Source organism: Leguminivora glycinivorella, chromosome Z, assembly GCF_023078275.1.
Source record: "Leguminivora glycinivorella isolate SPB_JAAS2020 chromosome Z, LegGlyc_1.1, whole genome shotgun sequence".
NCBI classification, from domain to species: Eukaryota; Metazoa; Arthropoda; class Insecta; order Lepidoptera; family Tortricidae; genus Leguminivora; species Leguminivora glycinivorella.
The window spans coordinates 17,070,003-17,093,348 of NC_062998.1; the positions used below are offsets into that span (position 1 = coordinate 17,070,003).

Genomic DNA, 23,346 nt, shown 5'->3' on the forward strand with positions numbered 1-23,346 from the left:
ACTAGTGCGTATGCACGCACCTCTATATGTTCACATTAATTCGTCACACCTAGGTAATATTATATGTACAGTTGTATAATAATAAATAATAAATAATAAATCATTTTATTGATCAAAAGGTACATGGTACATGGTACAATGGCGCCCTGGAGACTGCGTTAGTTTACACTGTGTTGCAGTCCCAGTGGATGCCCGAATTACATGCTCGATTAGATAGGTATTGAAAAGAACAATTAGACTTCATTTGTAACACAGAAACAGAAATTAACATATATTACTAGGTTGGTACAACAGCATGCATAATTGTGTGAGTGTGTGTGTGTGAGTGTGTGTGTGTGTGTGTGTGTTTGTGTGTGTATGTATGTATGTGTGTTGTGAGTACGTTTTTGCTTAATATCTAGTAGTTGTGTGCCTATAATCGTACTAATCCTAACACCCGAATAAACCTTCACTCAATAGTTTTTCAGTCTCATCGTAGTTCATACTACATATCCATGTCCAGATCGTCTTTTTAAAATCGTAGCCAGTTAATGTTTTTATACTCTTGTGTTTTAATTTTAGTTTATTATAAATTAACGGTGCGTTATAATTAATGTTCCGTCTTGCAAATTTAGTTTTGCATTTCGGCATGGGAACGCGTTCAATGCGCTTGTTTGATGTTGGTAACAACGGGACTATTTTATGGTGGTATCTTTTTAGGCATTGCATGATATATAATTTACGGACGGAGGGAACCATAGCTATGTTATATAATTCGGTAGTGGGATATCGAAAGGGTAGGTATAGCATGACTTTTAAAAGTGCACGCTGCGCTCTTTCTACCTCTATCATGTGGGTCTTAGCAGCACCACCCCAAGAACAAATACAGTAATTCACAATGCATTGAACTAGTGCTTTGTATGTATTGATCAGCATTTCCTTACTTGCCACAGTTCGTAGATTTCTAAAAGCGTATATGAGTTTCCGAACCCTGGATGCGACAACATGTATGTGATTATTCCATTTTAGGTGTTCATCGATCTGTACACCTAAATATTTAAGATGATCTGTACGTTTTAGAAGTGTACATGTACAATTCGTGACGTTATTCCTATTACATGGGAAGGTGTGTATTCTAAGATCAAGATCTATTCCCGGTTTGGAGGCTCCTGTCTTGCTAAAGCAAATGTAATTCGTTTTGGAGATATTGAGTGAGAGCAAGGAATCTTCCAGCCAGGAAGTGACAAGTCTAAGGCCATTTTCTGCAAGCGCACGTACTCTGTCCCAACTCTTATCATGGAATAGCAGCACAGTGTCGTCTGCAAACATGAGTGTTTCGCAGCCTACTATATTATTTTTGCATAGTCCGTTTACATATATAAGAAAAAGAGTAGGAGCCAAGGTACTGCCCTGTGGGACACCATATTCAATAGGAATCCATTCACTAGAGACCCCATTGATGCATGTACATTGCATTCTCCCTGTCAGATAGTCTCTGAAGAATTCAAGTGCAAGACCCCTTATACCAACATTCTCCAATCGGGCTAGCAGAATTGGGACTGAAACGGTATCAAAGGCCTTCTGTAAGTCGAGAAAGACCCCCAGGCATTTCTTGCCGTTATCTAAATGTTCCATGATAGTGGTTGTAAGATGAAGTACAGCATCTTCAGTAGAGGTATGTACAGTCAATCAATTAGAATCCTAGGCCACTCTAGAACCCTGTCGTATTGACACCGTGCTTCATTTGCTATAGAAGTCAGTTTGACTTTAACTGTGACAGGGTTCTACAGTGACCTAGGATTCAGATTCGTTGACTGTAACATATGTTTTTAGCAAGGTCTGTTTGTGTCTGTCTAGTCTTAAGTTTTTTTTCTCACCCTTGTGAATGTATTAATCCTCCCGGCACTGATAAACGCCAGGTTTTGAGATTCATGCTTGTGCCCATTTCAGAATAAGCTCATATTACTCCCCCATATTTATATCGATCGACATACTTTTTTCACATGTAGACAACGACATAAATACAGAATTTAGGAAGTGCAGTTCTCCCAAATTAAATTCTGAATATTCTTTAAAATATTTTTTTTTTTGAGTTTAAGAATGGTAAATAAATGAGCCTTATATTTGATCGCTATCAATCCGGTTTATATTTTCATTAGTCTCGCGACTATCGCAGACACGAGTTACGCCGGGTCATCACTGTGATAACGGTATCGGGGTCAGAGCGTCCAAACTACGACACTCGAATACTGCCCCGCTAAGCAAATCCCCAACTAACGTAACTGACGTTCGAAAGCTCATTCAATTGTTTATCATATTCTTGTGCGATAAATTCTAAATTCAAACTTTTACAGGGTCTCATACGGTAGTGCTTGATAGGACAAAATACGTTGTGATGTTTATGTACAGTGGTAGCAAAAAGCGTTACATTTTAATTTATACATACATATAGTGTTAGGAGCATTTGCATTGGAAATTGGAAGCCGATAGGTAAGACATTGTAGCCTTTGAGCAGAATCTGTCCGTATTACTTTTTTTTTTAATTTATTACTTAGATATTCCCGAATTTAAATGCACGAAATTTTACGCGAGTGTTCCTTAGTTGCTCTTTGTTATAAAACTTATAAAAATGGAAACAAAGACTAACTACAAATACTACAATGCCAATTTAATGTTTCTCTTAGAAAGCTGTCAGTCGCTATTTGTCTGTTTCAATTATTAGTAGTAATAAAAATAAAAAAACTACATCAATCATTTAAAAAAAACTGTATTTTTAATGATAACGTTAATTAACGCGCGTTGTTAGAATTGACGTATGATATCTTGTTGATATTCACGATACACCTGCACAAGTAACCTTAAAAAAACCTATAATTAATGTATCTATATTTTATACAATAAGTCCTAAAAATGGCTTCAATGCAGCAACGTTTAATAAACTAGTTTTATCTTTATAGGAATAGGAAATAAAACACCCTCGTATTACGCTCCCGTCTCATTGCGCCGGCCATTAAATCATTTTCCATCGAATAAGTTTTTACTTACACTTGGCTTAACCAATGTTTACATATGGTGACTGTGACTGCGGGCTGCGTAGGGGGCTCCAAATCAATTTATTTAAATCTGGAATATTACTAGTATGAATAAACTAAACGAGTTTTGTAATGTTTCAGACGAAAAGGGGAGTTTGTAATTAACGGAAGCCAAAATGAGAAATAAGATTTTTGTACGGATTTTTTTTTACGTAACGACAAGATACATACTGTACCACTGGCAAACAAATGAGGCACGTTATCTACTTTGTTAGAGGTTTCCCTTTGACCTGATTCAAAGATAACTCCTATACATTCGGTGCATCTTTTGGAGCTTTACGTGCACCTACACCAAACTGTAGGTAGATTGTAGTGATCCTGTCAATGCAATATACTTACACCTGTTTATGGTAGTTCTTGGAATGCAGGGTTACCAGATCCTAGAGGCATATCATCAAGGTTGCTGGTGGCATTTCCTCGGTATAAGCCGTCAACTTTTCATTCATAAGTTACGTCAATCAGACTTTTCGCACTTTCTTCTTCTTCTTAAATTATTTAATTCGTCTTATGCGATAGTGTTAGTGGTAAAAATTGGGCTTCGATCATTGTAAACACCGGTAGTTGAGCATTTTTAGACACTAGACACTTTATGATAAGTGGTCCAACGGATATGGTTCTTATGGGCAAATAATAATTAAAATGTGGCGTCGGGGCTCGGAGGCACGTGCTGGCGCCGGGCCACGTGCCGACTCCTCGCATTGTTGCCGGTTATTTATGAATATTGTTCATTGCAGAAGTACGCCAACCCCGAATCATGTCGACATGCACTTATGAACACTTAGTGTGGTTACGCGAGGATGATAGCTGACGGCATATTGAGGTATTCAAGTCAGCAGTAAAACTAAACGTATATCCTCTTTTTGAATATTGAGGACCCCTATCTTAACATACTGTACCGGTCTCGTTGATTTATCAAGTTTTCCTTCGTATTAAGATAATATATTTAGGTATACCTAGTATGTACCTATGTCAAAATTACCTACGATTACGGCTATGGTTTGGTGCTTTTGTTTTTTATTGGACTGATGCTTAATTCAATATTTCTTATAGTTTGACACTTACTTATATTGAAAAGCGAGGTAGAACTTTTTGATTACTGATGAATGAATGAATTTTTGCTTCGTAAAGAAATTCCGTCAATTTAAGATCCGTCCATTCTTATAAGTACCTAATGTACCTATGTATTTGTTTTTCATCGTGCACAGCGTATCAAAAGAAAAGTATTGACATCGGAACATTTAGAAGGCGTGCACGTTAAGTGTTGAATAATCAGGAGGACTCACAAGGGCACCCTCGCGCGTGAGAGGTTTCCAATAGGTTTGAGTTTGTCAATAAATTATGAAATAGTAGAGCAGTGTGATAGTCGTCGGCCGGCGATTGGTATCGGAAGCGGGGCGGGCTGACGGGAGGGGTGACTTCCTCGTTCCGGCTGCTGCTCGCGGTCGTAACTCATCATCAGGGCCCCGCGGGAGGCGAGAACACTCTCCCTCACGTGAACACAAAGAAAAATAAAGATTTGTGTGAATTATACCCCCTACGCAAGCGAAAAGCGTCCCCTACATCGCCAGATCTAAAAAACGGAGTACGGATGCGAGAACTCGATGAGTACCCATTCGTTTACTCACAAAAAGTAGAGAACTTGAATCGCCGTGTTGATATCGGCTGCTCTTTTTAGTTTTTTTAACCCGGGACATTGGCTTGTCTGAGTTACCTTTTTTTAAAATGTGTTGTTTCCTTCGTTCGATAATATAAATACGATACACCTGCATAAAATGCTCCAGCGGGCCTAGTACCTATGCTAGTGTAATGTGGCTTAGCGATAGGCTAATATCACCCTAGCTTAATTGCTAGGCCCGCAGTTTTGAATGATACCTAAATAAATTAGAATCACAAGATTCTTAAGGTGTTATAGGTTCAGGGAGGAACCTTACTTACTTCGTTGGCTCAGTGCTCCAAGACACAAGACAGTGCCATTTTTGTCGGCCCTGCGTCCTGCGCTACTTCTACCCACTGGACTGGGACGTGGAAACTGACATTTAAGATGAAAATATGTTTCTAATTTGTGAGAAGAAAATCCTCTGTAAATCCCCTACTGGTATATATGGCTGGTAAAACAGACCCCAAAAGCAAGATGATAACTGTTTAAATTAGTCCTTCAGACTGTAAGGTTGTCGAGACCCTGTTGATCGGTCTAACACGTTCGCAGCATTCTTTTACAATAGCCGATTATCGCGCTTCCGCTCCTAAACATTTAAATTCTGAACACGATTGACATGCTTTTTGGTGACAGGGTTGGGCATGGAAATTAGTAAAACTACAAGATAAGATACAGCATACCGTTATATTGTCACAAATACATGGCAAAAATAACCGATATACACCGTGTTTCACTTAACACTAAAAACCTGAAAACCGTTTGTTCAGAATCGAGAGTAGAATCGATTGAGCTACATCTTGATGGGGGTAATATTTTTATTTAAATTAGTATTATTAGTTATTTTTTATGTGCCTATTCTATTGTATTCGTAATACAACATTGTGTATATCGCATTGCTAGAGGTTGTATACCTTTTTCAGTATTTGGGGGTATTAATACTGGCTGGTTACTTGGACGATTATTTTTTCCGCTGCAAGTTTGACGTTGTTTGTCAGTTTAATCTTAATGTTTATCATAAGTCATAACAAATTGAACTCTAATTACAACCTTGTCATTTTGAATATTGGGTTTAAATTTGCTTACTGCGATTACCTGTCCAATTTGAAGTTTACTGTGACAAAGCTTTAAAGTGTTTTACAGTGACATCTTAGCTGTCTATTGGTAAACCTTATGTCGTTGCAGTAACGTACACAAATAAATAGTTTTATGGTTTATGATGGTAGTTAGCAATTATTTTATTAAGTGTAGAGCTAAAAGTCAAGTAGAGCTGTACAGAAAATTAAAAATTCAATTTTAAAAAAAGTAACCATCAGATTAAAAGATGAATACTCTAGATGAGTTTAAAAAAATAAAAATCAGTTGGGGTGTCTGAGGTTTTGAGTGATACCGGAAACACGTTGTTATTATGCGGCAATATCGTTGCTTAATGAAAAAAAAGGTTTGATTGAACGCACAAATATATACGAAGTTATGCAAATGAAGAATTCGATTTTCTGCTTTACAACTGCGTAATAAACATTCTAGTTGTCCGATTTCGACATTTTTTGTCGCCTGCTAATAACAATACGGAGGGCATAAAACGCTCCAGTTTTATATTTTCTCATTCTAATAAATAAAGATTTCAGACCTTACAGATCGGGCCCACTCTAAAAACGACCGCCCGGGTTGGGTGTATTAGAATTTCCAACTCTATTGTGTTTTATCATACATTCTTTTTTGCACCTCGTCAATGTTCATTTGCAATTTTCATTCTGGCGATGGCATAGATTAAGTTTTTACGTAGCGTTGATTGTGTCTACATTAATTCGGAAGGCGCTTGATTGATTACATCATAATACTTAACATTTTTCGATACTTTACTGATTTTTTTTTATAAAAACAAAACACGTATCGGAAAATCTTACAGTCAAGTGCAAAAATATGTATCGAAAAAATCGTCTCATAAATATGGTAAGTGCGTTTTCACATTATCCGATCCGATATCGGATGTCGGACCGATATCCCATACATTACAGGCGCCATCTTGGATTTTTTCTATTGAAATCCTTCCGACTTCCGATATCGGATCGGATAATGTGAAAACGGACTAAGTACTACGCTCTTATTACACCGGACTAAGATGCTATGGGACATATTTTTGAGTAAGATGTGTACACCCATATTTTTACACTTAACTGTACATCATTAGTAATCGATCTAGTCCCACATAAAACTCAGTAGTCAGTAACTTATACAGGGGGTTTAGTAGACATTTGTATGTACAGAAAGGAATAATTTTATTTCTTTTTCGTGTTGGTGTTTCGGGTGTCCATGGGCGGCGGTGATCGCTTACCATCAGGCGACCTGTCTGCTCGTTTGCCTCCTATCCCATAAAAAAAAATATTGTCTAAGGACATAAAGGAATAATATTATTCCTTTCTGTACAACACAAACAAACATGTAGGTACTTAGGAATAATTTTATTTCATTTTTTTTTATTCTCAGATGTACAATTTTAGCCTAGTTAACAATGCTAGCACGAGGCTGGATTATAAAAAAATGTGTTTTGTCTGAGAATAAAAATCTTTTCCAACAAACAATTCGTTATTATAAAAATCTGCGAAATGTTTTATGCCAAGGCATATTCTGCGAGAAAATAATTATATTTGTCTACGGAGAATTATAATGAAATATTATAGTTATCAAGTGTCATAGACTATGCAACACTGAAAAGTTAGCACTTATAGTTTAGTCTGTGGTGTCATAATTGACAGATTATATAAAGTCGACGAGTAGAAAAACATATGTGTTTCACCAAGTTTTATCAACTTGCCTTGAACCTTCGCAACGCTCAAAATTCCACATTCTGAATCTTTCGCTGCTCTATAATAGTTCTATTATCAATATTAGCTTAGCTCGTGCGGTGTTCAATAACTTTGCTCCTTTCTAAAACAATTAACTATTATGTATTTAGTTACTTGAGATTTGCTTTTAAAAATGATTATAAATATAATAATTTTGTGATTCTGGCAATTTTAATGGTGGAATGTATAATACGAAGTAAACTAGAAATTATCCAAGAAAAAGCACTCTGAATTTGTCAAATTTTTTACGAATCAGTCCTTATCTATATAAAGTCTTAATCTTATTAAATCTGATAACGCCAGTAAAGATGCTGAAGTACCTACCTACATATTAAAGGGTAAGTAAGAAACTTAAATACATATGTATACTGAAATTCCATACTTATACCTGTATTCATTTCTAATTAAGTTCGGTTACAGGCTTTTTACGAGGTGCAGGTACAGTTAATAACAGAGGGCTTAAAGTAATATTTAAGAGTGTCTCCGATCTCATACATATAATAAGAGAGTCATGTTCATCTCCATTGTGCTGCAGTAGTATAAGTAGAAGGTCCACACTCAATATGACGCAACCCATGCAGCATTCCTTTCGATGCAAACTCTTCATTTAATGTCATGCATCAAAACATTGCCGGAGCCCTAGGAAAGCTAGACGTCATTGAACTGTCATTGCAAAACTTGAATAATAACAATCATCATATAAGTGCATTATGTCTGTCCGAACATTTTATACAATTAGGAAATGAACCTAATTTGACACTTCACGGTTTCAAAATGGCAGCTTGTTACTGTCGTAAAAGGAAAAGTAGAGGGGGAACGTGTATCTTACTTCGGGAAGAAATAGAATTTAACCCTTTGCCATGGATTAAAGATATATGTGTTGAAAAAGTTTTTGAATGTTGTGGTGTGAATATACCATCACATAATATTACAATTATATGTGTCTACCGAATACCAGGTGCTGACTTAGATTTATTCTTCGAAAAAATCGAAAACTTATTGCATACTCTTACTAAATCACAAAAATACTCTAGACGTGTAATAATATGTGGTGACTACAATATAGATCGTTTAACTACCAATTCGATTAATACAGAATTTGAACGAATTTTACAAAGCTATAATTTTAAATTACAAATCAATGAGCCAACACGAGTGACTGGTATCTCTAGCACATGTATCGACAACATTGCTACAAATTTTAAAGCTACAGGAAAATGTAATATACACAACTTGTGCCTCTCAGACCACAAAGCACAAATAATATCGGTCCCAGTAAAGTCTCTTAGTTATGTAAAATACTGGTACGAATGGAAAAGAGACTTTAATTTAGAAAATCGTAGAAAATTTCACCACGCTATGCAAAATTTATCATTTTCCGATATTGTGTCATGCAATAATACAAACAGAGCTTTCGATGATTTCCATGAAATAGTTAATTTATTTTTTAATCTGTGCTTTCCTCTAAGAAAAGTGAGAATAAATGCAAACTGCAAACCAAAGTGGATAACTACAGGATTAAAAAAAGCTATAAAAACAAAACGAAAGCTATATCTTAAATGCATTCATTCATCTGAAAATATTCATAAAGTTAATTATAGGAAATACTCTGCTCTACTAAAAAAATGTATCAAGAGGTCACACAGGTTACAGAATCACAATTCTATATATAATGCAGATAATGTGGCAAAAGCGACGTGGTCAATTATAAACTCTCACATGGGGAAGCGTCAACCAGGCCAATTCACTGACAGTATGATTTTTGAAGATCAAAAAGTAACTGATGCAAAAGAAATGGCAAATAAATTAAATCATCAATTTACGACTCTAACAGATAACGAACAAAGTACAAGTAAATACCAATATAAATTACAAAACTTAGACTCAACAATATACCTATACCCGACAAGTCCAGCTGAGGTTGCAAGAGTAATCATGACATTAAAAAACTCCAAAGCAGCTGGTTATGATGAACTACCTACATCAATTATAAAAGAAAATATTTCAGTGTTTGCTTTTGTACTAAGCCACATAATAAATGTGTCTATGGCAGAAGGCGTATTTCCTGACAAACTTAAGTTCACGATTATAAAACCTTTACTGAAAAAAGGTGATAAAACAGACCCTTTAAATTATAGACCCATAGCGCTCATACCAGTCTTATCGAAAATCTTCGAAAAAACTTTACATAATAGAATGTCCAATTTTCTTGAAAAGCATAATCTTCTGTCCGGAGATCAATTTGGTTTTCGTAAAAATAAATCGACAACCTTAGCTGTAATGGATCTAATAAAAAATATTTTGACTTGTAGAAATAATAGCACATCAGTTACTGGCATTTTTATGGACATGTCAAAGGCTTTTGACAGAGTAAATCATAGCATACTATTAACGAAACTATACCACTATGGTATTAGAGGGAACTGCCACGATTGGATACGAACTTATCTAAACCAACGTGTACAATGTACGGAGATACAGAAATATGACGATACCACAAAAACGTTAATAAAGTATCGATCCGATTGCGTTAATGCTACGACTGGCGTTCCACAGGGCAGCGTCCTTGGACCATTGCTTTTTCTCGTGTATATCAACGACTTGCCCTCTATTACCAAACACAAGATGACGCTTTTTGCTGACGACTGTTCCATAGTAGTACAAAAGAAAGATACCCAAAATTATGAATCGGAAATCAACCAAGTCTTTAAAAAGGTAAATATGTGGTTAGTTAATAATAAATTGAAAGTTAATCTCCTTAAAACTAAATTCATGGAATTTTATGCACCACAAGGGAAACCAACGAACGTAAAAATAAACTTTAATGGTGTTTCGATTGAATGTGTGTCGTCAATTCGCTTCCTAGGTATTATTTTAGATTGCCATACTAACTGGAAAGACCACACGGAAATGCTAATTGATAAACTGAACAGGTTTATATTTGCCCTGCGGAGGATCTCACAGCTTTCTTCACAAAAGTCTGCACTCTTAGCATTTAATGGGCATGTAATGTCCAATTTACGTTACGGGTTAATACTTTGGGGCAATTGTAGTAATATGAAAAAAGTATTTCTACTACAAAAAAAATGTATACGGGCTATATGTGGTGTGCATCAAACAGAACCCTGCAGACCTCTTTTCCATAAGTTAAAAGTGATGACACTGCCCTCACTATACATTTATGAGATAAGTTTATTTGTTAAATATAATATAAGTTTATTTAGAAATAAGGCATCCACTACAATATATCAGTCTCGAAACGGCTCAGACTTATGCTATCCTTACCACTCGAAGACAGCATTCTTTTCAAATAATGTTTTGTGTATGTCTATAAAAATATTTAATAAATTGCCAGTAGAAATAAGGAACTCTGACATGCCTGAATTTAAATATAAATTAGCTCAATATTGTTTAGATAAGTGTTTATAAAATTAACGAATATTTCCTATGACTTATAAATTAATTAATAATAATAAATTATATGAATGTAATAATGTGTCTTGTAAATTATAGGAATTAATATTAATAAAAATCTTTGTTGTGATGCAAAGTTAGCTCATAGCCTCATACTAGTATTAGGTATTAGTACATAACATTTACATGTACACACTTAGTTAAGTATCCCTAGCTAATAAGAAAAATTTGCATGCTTCTTTAAGTAAAATGTAAGCACTTAATATTACTGTCCAACTATGTAAATCACTACATTTTGCAAATAAATAATCTTTATCTTTATCTTTATCTTTATCTTCATTTTGGATTAAAAGCTTATAAATATATAGTATGTAATAAGTAAAGAAGGTAGCTAGGTAGTGTACATTTTGAGACGGCTACATGTAAACAAAAAGGGTCTGTGTCGAGGGTTGCAATGGGCGGGGTCAGGTGTCACTGGCAGGCAGATCTTATCTGCCGGGGGAGGCCCGCCGACGCACCCGCGACCATACTTTACTGCCGTATCTGAAACGGAGGCAAGGTATGACCTGACCTAAAGTTATAAGGACTAACAACTAATTAGAGGCTTTGAATTATAAATATCTTAACTGAATACATATATTGAATCAAGGAACTAAAATACCCCCTTATTGATGATGATGATGATGATGCTTTCTAATAGCAGCTAATAGCTGAAGTGCATCCTTTTGCCTCAGATTAATACTTTTCTTTTCATTTGTAATATTCACGAGAATGAATAAAACACACAATATTACAATGAAATATTATACATTAATTTAAACTTACCTAGTACCTATGAATTGTTTGTTGTAATCAACGAAATTAAAACGAAAGTATTTATTGACAGACTAAATTCTAGCTATTTCCAAGACCGTGGTGGAAACGAAACCACCGTTTAAGTGAATAGTTGCCGTAAGAAGAAAACTGTCTTCCAATCTCTGAAGTTTTACATAAAGTGCGTAATCATTTGATACAAGTATTGAATTGAATTTATGTTGAATTTATAGTGCAAATTTTATTGGAGGTAGAAAAACCGACGTGGAAGCCAATCCCAGTTATGTTCGAAAATCATTTTATTTGTTTCCTCATCTGCATGTGCTCCTGTTCACAAATCGAAACGGATTGACCAAAATGCGTAAACATCGAGGTTTCAATGGGAAGAAGGAGCACGAGAACAATAGAAGCAGAAGCAGTCCATCAACTGAAGGCTTATCATATTTTAAATAAAATTCCTGAGAACTTATTTCATCGCATTGATGATTACATATTTGATGTGATATCTGCTAAACCTCCAATATTTTCAAGTAAATGAAACAAGTTTTTATAATGTATACTATAATTAAAAGTATTGTCCCAAAAACGTATCATTTTCTGCATTATTTCTTATGCGTTCTATGAGATAATAGTTATTTGTTTTGGGGGCAAAGTGGTTGTTTAACCGCACGTGCCAATATTGATATCCGAGCAAGCGAAAGATTCCGATACCGCGAGCGTAGCGAGTGGTTGAAAAAGTGGAATCTTGAGCGTTGCGAGGGTTTCAAGGCACGAAGGTAAACAAACTTTGCCACCGAGTGAAACACAAAATTTTTCACCACACCAACACGAACAAAATACTGACTATAAAACATGAAACTAAATCAAATCCATCAATTAATTCAATATTTATGATTCAAAATCATCATTTATAAGTAAAATCTACCAGCCCGCTTAAGACATCAAGTTAAAACTGCACTCTTGTGGATAAAATGTAATTTTGCTATCTGTTTTCGAATAGCAAAGTGAGCGTTTACCAGTTGGGGTGGTGGAAAATCTATTTAACACTAACATTTAGTACCTACGGGCCGATTTTTGAGTCTCACGCGTTCGATTTCAGAAAATTGTCACTGAAAATAATAAGCAAGTCGGTGACTTCAACCGGTATTTTAGTGACGAAAATCGTAGGATCGTAGATCGTAGTATCTCGCATACGGGATGCGAGATTCAAAAATCGCCCTCCTACGCTTCTATAGGTAAATATCACGTTTTTGCCTTAAGATGCCATCGTCCGTCCAGAACTTTATAAACTTTATAATACGATTGTTGTCCTACAGATTACTCGACATGGTATTTGTCACATAGTTTCATTTTGTGGTTTAAAAAATGCTACTTTTCACGAACTCTTCATACTCTTCGAACATACTGCACCTTAACGAAAACACACAAACAAGATACAGATTATGTAGTTCGAAAAGCTTTTCCTTCGTATGTTTACGGAAACGTAAGAACGTGTCATGCTATTTCATTCAGTGTCAGTAAGTACGAAACGTACCTACTGCCAGTGTCTGAACTAGCATGAGAAATACGAACTTTTCCGGAAAAATACGAAGAAAATCTTTTCGTACTACATCTGGGTTCCGATTTTTGAGTCTCACTGTCACTAAAATACCGGTTGAAAACGGTGAATTGCCTATTATTTTCAGTGACAATTTTCTTAATTCGAACGCCGTGAAACTCAAAAATCGCCCCCCTGTACGTAATGGTTGCGATGTGTCAGTGTTAAAACAGAAGTGACATTTTTGTTTGAAGAAAAGTCACATTTAACCAGGGGGCCGATTTTTGAGTCTCACTGTCACTAAAATACCGGTTGAAAACGGTGAATTGCCTATTATTTTCAGTGACAATTTTCTGAATTCGAACGCCGTGAGACTCAAAAATCGGCCCCCAGGCCGGCGGCCTGATTTACGATATGGATAGGATCGTCAAAATGTATGCTTTTTTGACCTGGAATACAGTTTGAATCAGGCCACACGTTGTAATTAAATTTTAATAGGTACCTATATGTATTTTCGCTAAGTCTGCTTAAAACGGGTTTTTGTTTATGATGTATGTGCCATGGGCTATATAGGTACATAGCTCGTAGATGACAAAACGTAATAAGACTTACCTACTTAATGTCTTTTAACGACAAAGACAGAGCACGGTGTGGTGATTAGGCAGCCACAGTGATCGCAGACGCAGATCGGCTTAGCGACGTAATTTCTACATGCAACGCAATATGCTAACATACTATTTGTGTGATGAGCACAGATATTTGTTTGGATTATGCGACGTTCTTGCCAATGTCACTTCTTCCTATTTGCAATTCTGGACAATCTGAATTCTACGCAATTAGTATTTCACCTCATTCGCTATTATGCACAGTTATTACTTGTGAACAGTGGCGATTCTTCCTGTTCGCAATTCTGCACATTTTGAATTGCACACAGTAGATTTTGACCTCATGCGCTATTATGTGCAATCATTATTTGTGTACAATAGCGATTCTTCCTGTTCGCAATTCTGCACAATCTAAGTTCCACACAACAGGTATTCCGCCTCATTCGCTACTGTGCACAGCCATTATTTGTGTACACAGCGAATGGCATTACGCCGCTGGCTTGTGTAGCGCGATAGAGATAGATATCTACTAGCGCTTCGTTTCGTGAGCGATTGTGCCATTCGGCTAGCCACCCTGAATAGTTTCTTCCTATTCGCAATTCTACGCAATCCGAATTCGACGCAATAGGTATTTCACCTCATTCGATATTGTGCACAGTCATTATTTGTATACAGTATAGTTTCTTCCTATTCTCAATTCTACGCAATTCGATTTCCACACAATAGGTATTTCGCCTCATGCGCTATTGTGTACAGTCATTATTTGTGTACAGTATAGTTTCTTCCTATTCGCAATTCTACACAATCTGAATTCGACTCAAAGTATTTCACCTCATTCGATTTTATGCACAGGCATTACTTGTATACAATCTCGTTTTGCACAATCTCAGCTTCCTCAATACCCGCAAACACGCACACATAGAAACGCAGAAATCTTCTTACATGAGCAGTACGTCGCTGAGGAGTTTCGTTCTGATCTATTATCAGCAGTTCTACTTCATCAAATGTCACAATGTGAACTATTATAGGATGACAAATACGAACATTTCACGAAAAATACAAAGGAAACGCTTTTCGCACTACATCTGTAATTATTTAGTAAATATTGGCCTATACCTATAGTCAGCAAAGGTTTGATTTTAACATTTTGTTTACAAGATATTGATATGGTGACTGGTTAGATTTATTTTATTTTGAAATTGGGTGTCAAAATTGAATACAGTGCCTGTAACAACGCCATCTGACACCTAAACATTATTTTTGCTGAATGTGTATAACGGTATTAGTTAATATTAATAATGCTATTTGGAGCTTTGCCTACTCTAGTGCGCCGCGGAAGGCACTTTCTGCGTTTCTATGTGTGCGTGTTTGCGGGGATTGAGGAAGCTGAGATTATGCAAAACGAGATTGTACACAAGTAATGACTGTGCATAAAATCGAATGAGGTGAAATACTATTGGGTCGAATTCAGATTGCGTACAATTACGAATAGGAAGAAAGTATACTGTACACAAATAATGACTGTGCACAATAGCGCATGAGGCGAAATACCTATTGTGTGGAATTCGAATTGCGTAGAATTGCGAATAGGAAGAAACTATACTGTATAGAAATAATGATTGTGCACAATAACGAATAATGGCGAATAGGAAGAAACTATTCAGTACACAAATAATGGCTGTGAACAGTAGCGAATGAGGCGAAATACCTGTTGTGTGGAACTTAGATTGTGCACGAATTGCGAATTGCGAACAGGAATAATCGCTATTGTACACAAATAATGACTGCACACAATAGCGCATGAGGTCAAAAACTACTGTATGCAATTCAGAATGTGCAGAATTGCGAACAGGAAGAATCGCCACTGTTCACAAGTAATAACTGTGCACAATAGCGAATGTGGTGAAATACTAATTGCGTAGAATGCAGATTGTCCAGAACTGCGAATAGGAAGAAGTGACATTGGCAAGAACGTCGCATAATCCATTTGTTTCTGAGTCATGGATGTTTTCTATGTATATCATTATTGGTACTTATATTATACATATATATCGTTGTCTGAGTACCTGCAACACAAGCCTTCTTGAGCTTACCGTGGGACTCAGTCAACCTGTGTAAGAATGTCCTATAATATTTATTTATTTATATTTTTAAATTTCTTCCTCAGACGTTTAAGAGGCAATTGCAAAGTACATGCGCGGGAGTGAAATTTATAATAAGAAAAAGCTCCTACCGCGCTTGCACCATAAGGATCTATAAATCTTTTAAGTACTGAATCGGCCAATCCCTGTTGAGAAACAATAAATCATCTCCGCGGACAGTAAAGTCGATTCGAATATGACGTCTCGCTCGCACTCGTCCCTTCTTATGCGCTTCACATCATTTATCATTTTCTTCTCTCATTCCTTCTCAATGATAAATTCAATTCTCTTTTGGAATATGATTGTTCATCGTTTTGTAACGGTGGTGTTTTATTGTGAGTATCGTCACGGAGTTAGGTTTTTTGATCGGAATCCGATCGAAATCATCGCGAGAATTGGATTTCCATTTTAGATTTCGTATTCCGAATGATCAATCTTATAATACTTGAATGTCAGGTAAGTTTAGTTAGTACATACCTACTTTATAGCTGCGACGTTTTAAAAGTGAAGACAAAAGTTCTGCACGGAAGTGATGTGCATACTTTAAGTAAAGAGGAATTAAGAAAAATGTTGAATTTGGCGGTTTTTGCATTACATTGTAAACAAATATTTTGATATTATTTAAGTAATTTGAGTTGGTAGAAACAATAATAAAAATAAACTTTTTAGAATTCAAATACGATTTTTTATTACTTTTAAAAGTCTGCTATTTACATGGCTGTAGAAAAGGCATTCAACAATATCCTCTTAAAATAACTTAGAATACATGGTGCTCTTTCAGTCATTTATATGCAATATAAATAAGTTTTGCCTTTTTATAATATGTCAGTATGTGAAAAAATAGATACATCAATATTTTTATATAAGTATAGCTATAATCGTAAAGTTCAGAAGTGGATAGCACAATTCATTAGCAAAGACACTGATAACTTATATTAAAATCAATTGCTTATACCTATTATCACTGGGCATTCATCTTAATCTATATATTTTACAAGTCGCTAATTATCCCAAAGTAAAAAATATACACAAATTTTAAACCTACAAATCGTAGTCTTAATGGACTTCGGTGCTTTGGCCTCGCTGCTGAATTTATGTAATTTCATGTTCCTTACATTACGAGTCCCTTACTGCAAATCTGTCGATGTTACCGCAAACACCTTTTTGTAATTAACAATCAATAAAGTCATTTATTAATAGAATTAATAACAGAAAACAGTTTGTACATCGCTTCTTATTTTTCTAAAAGGCTGTATCTAATCACGGTCAACGAGGCAGTTGAGTAATTTGCAATTTGTGTTATTGAAACCAGTTCCTACATATAAAGCTTCTCGTGCTGCCAGCGGGACGCAAGCAGACAAAATATCAGAAATGATCAAAGTGCTCACAAGTTAACATTTCCAAATGTGATACAACAAATATAACTAGGTAGGTACATTGTTCACCGTACTTCACCATAATAATTCTAGTTCGTTGTTTTAAAACAAACAACCTATTAGGTATTAAAATGTTCTAATCTGAGCTCTTCTCGGACAATTGTAGCGCATGTTGCGCAACTAGCGAGGATAGTGCAAAATAAAGAGGGTGTTTTTATAAAATAATGGCTGATTTTTAGGTTTTCTAATCTCAGACTCACTAACAAATGATATCATGACAATCCTAATGATAAAAAAATGTCCCAAAAATTTGTGTGTAATGTTAGTCCGTTACGTGCTGCGCACGTAATACTAGTGAAAAAATATTCCTATCAAAACATGACGTTATGGAACGAAATTTTTTGGGACAACTTTTGCTTATTGGTGGAATGGATAATGCTATCGATTCTGGGTAGAATGAACCCCAAAAACAAGAGGATTTCAGGTTTCTGGACAAGGAAATCAGGTTTTCTATATTTGATTCTGAAAACGCCCCTAGATTTTTTTTTAATAATTGTTATAGCGGTCAGACTAATATAATTAATATAAGCGTAGAATGCACTACAATTAAAACATCTATTAAGGCGCCTTAGGAAACTTTTCATTCCACGTTAATAAATAAATTATTAAATACTGACTCAACATAGCATTTTAAATTAATCAAAAGAACTTGTTAAGTAAGATTTCCAACAAAAACCTTTTTGTTTTATGTCCCGCTATAGAAGAGTGCGTGTGGTGATCGTCGAGTGAAGAGTTCCCTAAGTGCGATGCTGTCAGTAGGCAGCGGCGGCACCGGAGTGATGCATTAAGTGGTGGTGGTGGTAGGTCTCCTGCGTGGGACACCACCAGTCAGGTACTCCATGCGGCATCGCGGGGGCCGGTTGCTGGAACTGGCTCCAGTGCCCACCAAAACCGAGTTTATTGTCCATGACACCGTTGCCTCCGATATTAGTGAGATGTGGGGCTTGATTGTGGTGGGGTGGTGCGGGAGGCCGTTCATAGGGTTTCTGATCGTGAGGATTGAGGTACTTATTGTTGAGGCTCTCGAGTTTGTCCGCAATGGAAGCGTGGTGGGGCGGGTGGTGCGGAGGCATGGGGGCGGGCGCGGCGGCGGGCGGCGGCGGCAGCGGCGCCGGCGGGCTGCTGGCGCCGGCCGTGACGCTGACGCTGCCCGCGGATGAGGAGTCGTCGCCGTCGCTGTCGTAGCGCGGGGACGCGTCCCCGGCCGCGCCGTGGACCTTCATGTGCTTGCGCAGCGACGACGGATGAGTGTACGACTTGTCGCAGCCGTGCACGCGACAGTTGTACGGTTTATCAGACGTATGCACATGCGAGTGCTTTTTTCTGTCGGAAGAGTTTGCGAATCGACGATCGCAACCGGCGTATTCACATTTGAACGGCTTTTCCCCTGTGGACAAAGAAAAAATGGTGTCATATTATGAAGTTACCTACAACACACACAACACCTTACAGTAAGAATTAGCTTAATGTAACGCTATACATATTGTAGGTACTTAAATGTTCTTTTATTGCAAAATGTAATAATGACGACCGGTCTGGCGCAGTCGGTAGTGACCCTGCCTGCTACGCCGCGGCCCCGGGTTCGAATCCCGGTAAGGGCATTTATTTGTGTGATGAGCACAGATATTTGTTCCTGAGTCATGGATGTTTTCTATGTATAGTATTTATATATTTATATAAGGTCCTAATTTATTAGTTGCAGATATTTTAACACATGATACTTTACATTAAAATAATTAACTTTAAATATAAATTAAGAAATCTTTTCATGTAACTTTTTTGATTTCATTTTCCTAACAAAAAAATTAATTATAATTTCGTCTAAAAAAAATCATCATGTGCATTATCACATGTCACAATAACACTGTCTGTCATGTCAACAATTGTTTGTTGTAAATGTCGTAAAGGTTCGGCGGGAAAACTGCACATGTCATTGAAGTGGCCAGTTACAGTTAAGTGGTACGTAAAAGAGGTACTAGAATCTGTTCAATGAGTTTTCATTTAATAATCACATAAACAGGGTGTTTTTACGTAGCAAATTTGTTTTTCCGTTTTCTCCAAAAAAACATCGTAAAAGCTATAATGTTTCACGGTTTAATATACTCCAGAGACCGAGTACTATCAGCTGTAAAAATATCTGCATCTAATAAATTAGGACCTTATATATCGTTTTCTGAGTACCCACAACACAAGCCTTCTTTGAGCTTACCGTGGGACTCAGTCAATCTGTGTAAGAATGTCCTATAATATTTATTTATTTATATTTATTTATTTATTTATGTAAAACCTAATATCTATTTATTGATTGATTGAAATAAGGGTTCGAATCCCTTATTTATTTCTTTAACTTCAAAGGGTAAACCATCTGTGCAAATGTATAATCAATATCACATCATCAATAAGCAGAATGCAGTTTAGTGCTAAAATTGTAGTTTAAAGATTGCCATCCAACGCGGTAATGCGGCCAGTTTGATGGGCACCTTTGCACCGGGCGTGTCTCGTACAGGCCTTTCTGATTAATTGTCTATTAGATATTTAAATTTTTATTTGCTTAAGATTGTACATACCAGTAACTATTTGTTTAATAGAATATTATATTTTTCCATTGACGTTTAAATTGTGATTTTGAAGAACAATTGATGAATTATTGGAAAAAAAAGTTCAAAGATTAAATAAATATTTCACAACAGCTTAATAACGTAAACTTGAAGCCAGAGTTCTCACAAAACGGTTTTACTGTTACCCACGAATAATTAATTATTAAGAGCAGTAAAATTATCATGGAAGGTGAAAATGTACACCTACAACATAAAGTGTAACAGAAACCGTCTCATGAAAAAATATAATAGCTGTCTATTTATACGGATCTATTAGAAAAGCACGGATGACAGCTTTCCGCGCATGCTCATTGATAAATAGAATTTGAGATGAGCTCACCGAATCGTATGAGAGCTACATTCTATAAACACGTTACGAATGCGCACAGCACAGCTCGATTAGTGTGACCGCACTATGCAACAATGCCCGTAGTTTTCTTTGTCATGTTTACAAATAAGCCTCTTCGGTTGTAATCCTCGGCATTGTGTTTGAAACTCGAAGATCGCGTTGAGGAGGCACAGATGCTAATCTCAAGTGTCTGTTAACGCACCAATAATAGGGCTTTTTAGACCTGCCCTTACCGCAATATTAGTAACAGTTCGTGTACGTATTCATTGAATTGATTTCACATTCGACAACTTCTGTGAATGGATCGATACTTCCTTTCTTTCATTCAGCACAACGTTTCAAAATATTTTTGTATTGTAATACCGAGTCTTAAACCCAAGCTGAAGCTTGGATTCAAGTTTTTTATTCCATTCAACAGACATATTAATTTCGTAGCTTAAACAAAAAGTGGTATAATAATCTCATTTGGGTTCAAAACAAAACGAGTTCAATATAAAACACTAATGAGTTAAATACCGCGATAAAAGAGGCCAAAACATGTGTCACCCGTCTAATTACTAATCGGGCGTCTTATCTCGAGGATGACAAGAAAAAGGATGCACGACAAATCCTATTAGAGTGAGATGGCTTATCGGCGCACGCGCCACCGGCTGTGCGAGATGGTTTTTGAAGAAACACTTATTGAATATTACGTATACTTATACACACATATATACTCGTAGGTAATTTATATTATTTGGGTTACAAAATATAGTGCCATTCGATTGTAACGTATAAATCAGTCTTACAAATACTAAGATCTTACAGCTATCAGATGGTACATCTATAAAGTGGCAAAATAAAAACAGAAGACACACGGAGGGAATGCGCGTCGTGAATTCGTTGCGTGCCATGTCGGGACACGGGTTTTAAGGTCAGATGTTTATCTTAAACGGCTGTATCACCCACAGGAGACACTTTTTGTAACATTATTATCGATTTCGAAGTATTAGCATCCATCCATATTACTGCTATAGATAATACTCGTTCCTAATAAAAAAATATACAACCATTAAAAAAAAACTACGAGTAGTAGATATGTATTTGTGTTTAAAGCTAAATTTAGAGATATAATTAACCTGTTTAGCATTTATGCTTTTACGAAATTCAGGAGTTCCTAATAAAATAACAGTTGGCACATTGCCTAGCCAGAATTACTCTGTGGTGTTGGATTACAAATCGCTACTTAAGAGCGCTCTGCTGAGAAAACAAGCTTTTTAGAAATAGCACGGGCAAAGGAAACCCGATCCATTCGGCCTTTGCACCCAAATTGTGGTAAATGGCTTGAGGTGAATGTAAACAAAAACAAACGCGTGTTACTAGGTATCAAATTCTAACTGTAGCTGCTACTCGTTTTACACTAACTGCCATATATTCAACAGTAATTTGTGATGTACGAAAATGTAGGTACATTTATTAGCAGAAATCCATACTAATATTATAAATGGGAAAGTGTGTGTGTGTGTTTGTTTGTCCGTCTTTCACGGCAAAATGGAGCGACGAATTGACGTGATTTTTTTAAGTGAAGATAGTTGAAGGGATGGAGAGTGACATAGGCTACTTTTTGTCTCTTTCTAACGCGAGCGAAGCCGCGGGCAAAAGCTAGTATATACATAATATAATATACCTATGAAGGTAAAATTACGAGTATAACATAACTCAATACAAGTACAATTTAAATGTACAAAGTCACTTTGCAGCTTTGTGAAGAATAAAGTAAGCCCTTAAGAGCTAATGTGGCTAATGTGGCTAAAGAGTTCCGCAGTCAACTAGGAACCCTTGTATTAGTCTGTGTCGGTTCGTCATCAGCTTTGATCGATGTTTGTTAGAGCCGGAAAGCTACACTATCTTTACTAACCATTTTTCATAAATATTAACCAATTTTCATAAATAGAGTCGCCATCTATACTAAACATGATCGGTTGAGCTGTTTTTGCAAAAAATATTATTACAGACAAATATACATGTAACTAAGGAACCCTACACTGCGCGTGGCCCTTCATACATACCTATGTAATATTCAAATAATTAATTTAAATACGGTTGTACTCACGTTATTATATCGCTATTGCTGCGACATGTTTCGGGCCAATTCGGAGGCCCCTCTTCAGGCATATAGGATCACGCGACGGCTAAACTCCGCAGAAAAAATTAATGATTTGAATATGTCTCACGAAAGTTTAACTATGTAATATTGGTCGGTTTTTGATATGTATTTAGATTTTAGAATACGGAAATTAACTACATAGAATGAATTTGCTTGTTGACACTGTTTCGAAACACTCTCGAACCATGGTTTAAATAGAGATGCCGAGAGAAAAACACTAACGTAGCCATCGACGATTACACGGACGAATTTAATAATTTATCTGAATAGGAATATAATAAGTATTGTTTTATCAGTTATTCGATAGCACATAATGGAGCATATCCGAGTTAATTCAATCTCTAATAGACAGGCGGCTAATGAGCAGACAATGACTGGTCGTTTGCGGACACGGACAGTGGACCCTTTCGAGCGGACGCGGGCTGGGCCGGCTGTCGGCGGCGGGCGGCGCGGGCGGCGCGGCTCGCGGCTGGACGGCCGTCGGCCACTTTGTAATCGCAATAGGTTTCATTGTTTATCGATTTACAACCCTGCACAAAGTGCACCACTCCGCACCGATTTGTCAAGTCAAGTGCATGAACGAGGACGCTTCTCAGAAAAGTAAGTTCTCATTGCATATTTAAAAGATATTTCGTACTGCCTAATGATTTATGATCTTCCTTTTATCCGAAACGTATTTCGAATTAGAAAGATATATTAATATCTTCATTTTTTCCACTTCTCAGAGAATAAGGGCC

At 36.5% G+C, this 23,346-nt stretch overlaps 1 protein-coding gene across 1 annotated transcript in view; it reads right to left on the minus strand.

Moving 5' to 3' along the window:
• Positions 1-16,753: 16,753 nt before the first annotated feature.
• Positions 16,754-23,346, minus strand: part of LOC125241480 (zinc finger protein ZIC 4) — a 36,738-nt gene continuing 30,145 nt past the window's right edge. Inside the window, exon 3 of the mRNA XM_048149993.1 lies at positions 16,754-18,904. Coding sequence (XP_048005950.1) covers positions 18,270-18,904 — 635 coding nt within the window. The 3' untranslated portion in view covers positions 16,754-18,269. The remainder of the gene's footprint in view (positions 18,905-23,346) is intronic.